The sequence below is a fragment of the Frankliniella occidentalis genome, unplaced genomic scaffold, assembly GCF_000697945.3.
Source record: "Frankliniella occidentalis isolate FOCC.00 unplaced genomic scaffold, Focc_3.1 Scaffold67, whole genome shotgun sequence".
NCBI lineage: Eukaryota > Metazoa > Arthropoda > Insecta > Thysanoptera > Thripidae > Frankliniella > Frankliniella occidentalis.
This window is the reverse complement of record NW_026267197.1, coordinates 1,203,425-1,211,102: the sequence shown is the minus strand read 5'-3', so window position 1 is coordinate 1,211,102 and position 7,678 is coordinate 1,203,425. Positions and strand designations below refer to the sequence as shown.

The following is a 7,678-nucleotide window of genomic DNA, read 5'->3' as shown; positions in this document are numbered from 1 at the left end:
AGACGGACTTAAAACCGCGCCTGCTGCCACTGTCCATACTTGTCCACGCCGCCGCACACTCTCGCGATTTAAGCCCCATCCTGTCTGCGGTCCCTTCGTCGCCAAGACCCCCGCCTCCCACAACAGGCCCAGGTCCAGGACGGGGCTGGATGCCGAAAAAGAAGGCGGAAGACATTCTCTTTCGGGCCGGGCCATCTCGCAATAACGCCCAGGCGCGCTCCGCTCGGCCAGCACCGCTCTGCACAAGAAAGAGAAAACCCGAATGACCGGACCATCATCGGCCCCTCCTGGGCCAGGGGCCGGGCCAGGCCAAAGCCGGGCAGGCCCGCCATAGCAGGACGAGGCAAGGCGAGGCCCAGATGAGCAGAGCTGCGGGCCGGCTTGCGCAGCTTGCGGCACTGCGAGGGGGCTGGGGCAAACGCTGGGGCTGGAAGAGGCCCGAACCCGGGCACAATAGTCTGCCGGAGTAATCCTACTGAAAGGGAAGACAAGACGGCGGGGATGGCTGTCTGGGGCCGGAGGGATGCCCCCCGTCTGCGCTTCCTAGCAAGGCGGGCTGCGGCGGGCGGGTGAAGAGATGGACTCATCAGCGCTTCCCTCCCGGGCGTGCCGCGCCCCGCGCCGCCACGCCGTGCTCCACAAAGTGTTCTCTGAACCCTGCCCCCCGCGTGTGGTGCTGTTGCCCCACCCTGGCCTGGGTTGCACTGCCCCCGTGTCTGGCCTGGAGTCTAGCGCTGGAGACGCGGAACCAGGCCGATACCCACGGCGACCACCTGACCCCAGCTGACCCAGGCCGCCGCGCCACGCGATGTGGGGGGAGATATGTCTCCGCCAGAGATGAACGGCCGCGATGAAAATCTTTCTTTTTCTTTTAATAGCAAAAATTGAGAAACCGCGTCTTTTGGTCTATTTTGTTTCCAACCTTTGGCATTTTTCTCTACATCGCGCTAATCCCGTTTTTTGCTGAGGTGGTCCACCGCGCCCGCGGGTGACTCAGACCATACTAAGACCCGCAATCGAAATAGTAGCGCGGGTCCACCCAGAACGCTCTGTACGCGGCTGCGCGCCGCGCCTGGAGCTCACTGGAGCCTTACTGCCCTTCCGCGTGTTGCGTCAGGAGCGCGAGCGCGCGCCTGTGTGGTACGTGTGTGTGTGTGTGTTCGTGTGAGGGGGGGGGGGGGGCTGCCTGTGTTCGGCGACGCGATGTAGGGCCATGAGCAACGGGCCTGTCGGGCAAAGCACGCGTGCGCTGCTTGTAGAGCACAACACTCGCGGCGCAGAGATGGGTACTGTGTACTGTACTGCATACATTACTTCGCTGAGTAGGTATACGCGATGGAAAATAAAGCACAGCAAAACATTGAAGTCAAAATGTTACAAATCTGTTAAGTCGAAACAATTTGGAAAAGACTTTTTGGAAAGGCTTTTACTAGCCACTGTAATTTGAGAAAGACCCGCCGTCTCATTTTATTTTGACATTTTTATTTCGGGTATGTTGTACCGCATGCACGAGAGTGGGGTGGGTTGCATATCCGCTAGAGGACAAAAGGCGCCACGGACAGAGATGATGAGTGGGAGCAGACCAACCCGCAGGCCTGCGTGCTGAACAGTTAAGCAAAAATAAAGTGACGGCGTTGGTCGCACCCACCCTCCTGTATGATGGCGATCCGGGAGGAAATTGAACATATACTCAGTGTTGAATGAATGCAATAATTTATTGCATCTGAAAATAAGTTAGACAAATACAGTTTTCTTTGTACGGTATGCAAACTACTCTAAACATCATTTTACAACACAGTAAGTTATTTTCACATGCTAAAATTACATTTGTAAAATGGTAAAAACCAGGCAACTTTGGTATCAACAAAATTTGATCAGAAAGCAAAAATGCAAAGAAGGAAGAACTGGGACAATACGATTCAATCTGGAAGATCAAGATCTATATGACAATATTACATATAAGGTAGATAAGAAAAATGAATGAGTAGTGGATCGGTAAGAGGGGGATATTGGAGTTGACAGTAAGAGTTTCTGCCAAATATGAAAAAGACAAGCACAAACTACAGTATATTCCTTTGCAAGTCTAGAATAAAAAGTAGCAAAACAATTTCATGGCACAAAAGGTTTTATGAGAGCAAACAAAGAAAGCAGCACTATACAGCGAAAGACATTCCAGCTTTCTTAGTTTATGACTTGTGAACTCACAGAGTAAGTACAAAACCAATGTCTTTAGAGGAAATTCAGGAAATATTCTCTTCAAGTAGCACTAAGGGGTATATCTAAACATGACAGAAAATGTATAGTAAAATAAATTATTAAGTCTTAGACATAACATAGAAGGTCTCTTTAGGTGGTAAAGTTTACAACTAGATCATTTATCACATTTGTTGCTCAATGAGGCACACACAATATAAGACTTCATATTCATGGACATTAGTGTACCTTCATAGTGCAAAGCACTTCTCAGTGCTACTGCATAGGAATTAAAACAATTCTCAATTCTTAGACTAACCAGCACACTATGTTTGTATGGCAATATAAAATAGCTGTTTGTACTGACACAAAACTACATGTAAAACTTTGAGCTAAATCCTAGCTATTTATTTGGAACTCCAAAACCTTATCATTTGAAATTGAGATCCAATATCATGAATCAATGATCAACACAAGACCTCTGACCATTGAGATCAGCACATGAGAAACCATTTCAGTTCCTGCCAAAACAATTTTGTAAGTTTTAAGTCACAAATTTTCTTCTTCCTGAGTTTTTTGATATATGGTAGTTAAAAGCTTTTAAACGAAGAGATCAGTGGTTATAAAGCGACCAGTTTCATATAACAACTTCTCCCTTTGAATAAAAGTACTAGGCCTTACAAAAAAAAGGAATATTAGCAAATACTTGTTCAAGGACTAGGTAAAATCATAACATATCACTAACAATAAATATTTAATATTTAAACACTCAAAAATATTGACTTTGGTTTACCTTAGCTTCTACTAAATATACATAGGAAACCCACAAGAAGTTTTAAGATGTAGTTAATCCATTTTGATTAGAAAAACACCAGTCAAAAGTAGGTATTGCCAAAGGCCTAAACTTGTTTCAAGTAAGGACACTTCATTAAAATATTGTGGCAGCAAATCAAACATAAAATAAATACAAGGCAGAGATCATAATTTTGTAAGTGGAAGCAACACTAACAAACACTGAGGAACTTAAGATAAAGCTATGTCAGCCCTCCACTTTTATGACCAAGTAACACTAATCCAAATATTTGACCAGGCTAAATGCATAGCTTTAGGGTACTTTTGCTCTTACATTAGATTATCCCAAAATTGAAAACAAAAAATAAAGAAAAATAAATTATGAGAACTCACAAAACAATAATTTAAATTGTGAGAATGATATAATGAATAGGCTTTGGCTCTATTCAGTGAAGTTAACAACAAAAAAAAAAAGACCTAACGATAATTTATGCAATTGTGCCATGAACTCTAAAGCGATACATACATGTATAATTTATGTTGCCGTGATTAGATTTTACCTGAATCTCAATCAACTGTAGAGGTGGTGCATTCGACTGCTGAAATCAGATAATTTTTTAAATTTAAATATAAATTGTAGTTATTTGGGGCAACGCTAAAAAAAGAATAACTTACTTGTACTGGGAAAAACTGCATGCTAGTGCTGTTTTGAAGGTAGTGGTAGTCACCAAGCAAAACTGGAGTTGGATCACCTTCTGTACTCAGACCCTGCAATATATCACTCTTTTAAGATAATGTCTTTTTTTCATGATATGTAGTATTTTAGATACAGTAGTTACCACTCACATAAATTGAAAATTCTTTGGGAGCGGAGTTCATTTTTCCAGTTGGCAGGAGAACAGGAGAAATGTGTTCGTATGTGAAACCCTTTACACGTATTCGATGGGAGAGTTGAATCACAAGATATCCTTGAGATCCAACAAAAGCCCAACATTCACCAGGGTGCATACCAGGCTGTATGAAACAAAAGGAGAGATGAGGATAGATCTTTGCTGAGGATACTCTTAATCCAGGAAACTTTTAGAGACTACAAATTGAACATACCTGGATTACAGTACGAGGACTATTAGATGGATACCAAAGAGGGACTCCAAACACAGAGAGAGTAGGAGACTTCACCTGATATGTCTCTGTACAGCGTGTACTAACAACCTGTCCACCTGGAAATAAAGTTAAGTGTGATTAAACGACATGATAATGATAACTGACCACCAAGGAGTTGAAATTTAAGTGGGAATCAGAGTTCTTAATTACCTTGAGACTCAAGAGCATAGTCTGCCATGCCTGTTTTGTCAGCATCATAAACGGCAATGGCTGCATCAACTATTTTACGCACTATTGATTCATCTACAGAGAGTGTTGAATCAGTGACTGATGATGTTGCTCTGTTCTGGAAGTGACTAGTTTGATACCCAAATGAGGTCGACAACTCTGACTGAAGTTTTGAGATTTGGGCTAAATGAATCTGACTTTGTCTTGCTATCCTAGCATTAATTTCCTCTGCAGTTGCTGCCATCATATTAGCACTACGCCTCTCAAGCTCTGAAAAAGTTATTATAAAAATGAAGATGACTAAAACCAAAAATAATTTACTTTTACAGAAAACTCTGTTATATTATACCTTCGTTGAAATACTTCGTCATATTAGCCAAAGCTTTCTCAAAATCATCTTTGTCGAGGAAGCTAGAGCTAATCCAAGCTCGTATTTCAGTATCATTAAATTGTGGAATATTGGCTTGAGATTTGTCAGCAGGAGAATTATAAACAGCAGCTGCACCTAGTAGAACCAACCCTTCAGGACTTGACAAAAGTTTCTTTAATTCTTCCCATAATTTTCCTCTCACAGCATCAAAAGGTAAGGGTTCAGATCCTCTGCAGCATGTAGAAAATCTCCTGCGTAGCCGTCGTAATTCATCCTAGACAGAAAGGAAACATATTTCGACTTTGCTCTCATCAATAGTATGAATAATGTTAACAAAGTAAACTCACCTGTAAATGGGTAACTTTCAAATTTAACTGCTGCCCAAGTCCTTCCTTGGCTTCCAACTCAGCACGGAGTTGCTTTTCTTGCGCTGCCATTTTTGAAAGGAAATCTGCCCTAAGACCATCATGAGTTTTTGACATTCGTAGCAAGATGGACTCTTCCTGTTTTTGCAAAGCCGAGTTTAAAAGAGCTTTGATGCCATCATTGTCTATTCCAGTAGGTAGATCTAAATAAGATTCACTTCCTTGGATAACATGCTCAGACGATGTGTCCCACAAATTCATCTACAAAACATAATAAGAATTATGTAACTTGGTTTAGAAAACAAGTACACTCCCCTATATAGCTTATAAATTACTGTTACCTTCAAGCTTAATATTGGAGCGAGTAACATTTGGAACAGAGAAACTATGTTCCAGCTAAAGGAGCAAAGGATATCAAATATGGACTGAAGAAGTATGAGGGGGCATAAAATTATATCATACAAGATTGACATAAAGTTTGACGAGAAATGCCAGGGAAGTGAGACTATAGCATAAGCCAATTCAAATGGAAGTTGTAGAACGGTCCATATCCAGTTGCCAAGGCCTTTTAAACCAGCTGAAGTAATTTGAGAAATAGACGATTGATGGTCCTCTGATGACCTCCACAATCCTGGAATAACAAAATACAAAAGATTATTTTCCATGATCAGCCCAAGGATGCAACACTAGGTGCAAATTTCACTGTAGATGTAGTACTTTCCCAAGAACTAAACAAGAACCCAAGAAAACTAGAAAATTGAAAAAATAAGATAACAAACATGAAGGAAAAAGTATTGAAATTCAGTTGAATGATATGAAGTCTCAGGAGAGAGAAAGGAATTTCAATGGCTTTGATAGACTCACCTGAGATGAGCTAAAGAAATAACATGAAGGCTCTTGATCGTTGTTTGCTCTCCCCCATCTATCCAAGCTAAAGACCTTAGACTTACCTCATAGATATTATTTTTTTACACTTAAATAAACTCTGAATTTGTCAGAAAAAACTTACATACATCTGGCAAAAGGGACATAATAAAAAACTCTGCAAGATAATCTTTCAAAAGTTTTATCTCTAAAAAAAAAAAACTGAAGATACAACATAACGACGGAGTAAGCCAAAGGTCTTCAGATGAAAATGAGGCTTACCAAATATTCCTTTCTCAACCCGAACTCAATAAAAATATAGGAAGCACACAAATGCAAAGCTACACACTACATAATTGTTAAAATTCCTTTTTTTAAGAGTTTAATGCGCAAGTTTTTCATTAATCAAAATAAGGGAAATAGGTATGTGGTATATAGTGAAAAATAACTGGTTAAAAATCTCTATTGCTTATAGGGTCAACACACAGATATTAATCAGTCACGTCAGACAAATGTTAAAAAAGCTATAATGTGCTTCACTTCAATTAAACAATTTTTTTAAAAAATAGATAAGATTTTTAAAAAAATGAAGTTTTAAAAATTCCCAGAAAGAGACAAGATAATTTAGTTACAGAGTATAAAAGCTAACCACAACCACCACCATCACAAATAGACACATGCTAGATAAAGAGAATGTGAAGACTTTAATTGTTATTGCTTGCTACAGTTTGCCATATGGGAGTAACAAAACAAATGCATAATCATATGCTGTAAATGTTAGAAACATACAGGTCAACATTTTTAGTAGAAGTAGGTCAGAAGGTATATGAAATAATGATAAGCAAATCATATGCAGGAGGCTAATGTTAGCAAGCAATGGTGATATTGCTCATGCATGTAATGATGTCTAGATATTGAAAGGAATATTGCTCAGCCAAGAAATATCCTGCAACACAGCACAACCAATATTTGTATCAAATTCTACTTCTACATTAAATGTAGACCTCCAGCCATGCTACAAATGACACACTCTGTAACCAACAATAATAATTCTACTACATGCAGATCAAATTGAATGATAAATGTTAGACTATTTGTTCTGCAATTTTTATCTTAGCAAATTGAGAAAAGATGTGCAGATGTTCTGATAAGAAAACGAGTGCGAATTGCCTCACACCTAGATGAAAGCCAAGATTTGTGTAGGTCGGTTCTACTGAGTACACACTTACCGGTGAGTAAAATAAGTGGTATTAGCAGGAGAATAGGTATGAGCCAACTATTTCTCCTTTGTTGGCCTCCATTAAATATCCTATTATTTGAGACAGAAGTACGCCTGATCCAATGGTAGGTGTTGCTGACTGTTTCAAGAAATGATAGCCAGATTCTTGAAACAACACCAGAGGGTTGTTGCCTATTAGGATGGTAAACTTGGTTTCCTAGAATACACAAGATTTTAGAATATCTCCTTAATAACATTAGTTACCTGAAATTAATTTGAGCTTACCAAAAACATATGCAGGTTTTCTCTTTGTACTGAAGATGGTGGAAGCACGCTCTGCAATACTTCTCACTTTTGAATAAAAGATAGTTAAAATACTGGTTAGAGTTGTCATTATTAAAGTAAGGGTTGTCTTCCAGACACTTGGATGATTTTGTGGTTGAGAAAAACGAAAACTGGATCTTGCGTCATCTACCTCATCAGAATCAGATCCATGAATGTCAGAGTATAGCAATTTTTTTGCTGTAAAATATTATACAAATG

At 39.9% G+C, this 7,678-nt stretch overlaps 1 protein-coding gene across 5 annotated transcripts in view; it reads right to left on the bottom strand.

Annotated features, from left to right (window-relative positions):
• Positions 1-1,696: 1,696 nt before the first annotated feature.
• Positions 1,697-7,678, bottom strand: part of LOC113207452 (klaroid protein) — a 20,553-nt gene continuing 14,571 nt past the window's right edge. For 4 of the 5 annotated variants that reach the window (XM_052268331.1, XM_026424030.2, XM_026424028.2 and 1 more), the window contains 10 exons: positions 7,421-7,657; positions 7,146-7,352; positions 5,394-5,683; positions 5,035-5,313; positions 4,667-4,961; positions 4,300-4,587; positions 4,090-4,205; positions 3,832-3,999; positions 3,661-3,753; positions 1,697-3,584 (listed from right to left, as the gene is read on the bottom strand). In XM_052268331.1, the coding sequence (XP_052124291.1) occupies positions 3,474-3,584; positions 3,661-3,753; positions 3,832-3,999; positions 4,090-4,205; positions 4,300-4,587; positions 4,667-4,961; positions 5,035-5,313; positions 5,394-5,683; positions 7,146-7,352; positions 7,421-7,657 (2,084 nt within the window). In that variant the 3' untranslated portion in view covers positions 1,697-3,473. The remainder of the gene's footprint in view (positions 3,585-3,660; positions 3,754-3,831; positions 4,000-4,089; positions 4,206-4,299; positions 4,588-4,666; positions 4,962-5,034; positions 5,314-5,393; positions 5,684-7,145; positions 7,353-7,420; positions 7,658-7,678) is intronic. The other variant, XM_052268332.1, reaches the window with a different exon arrangement.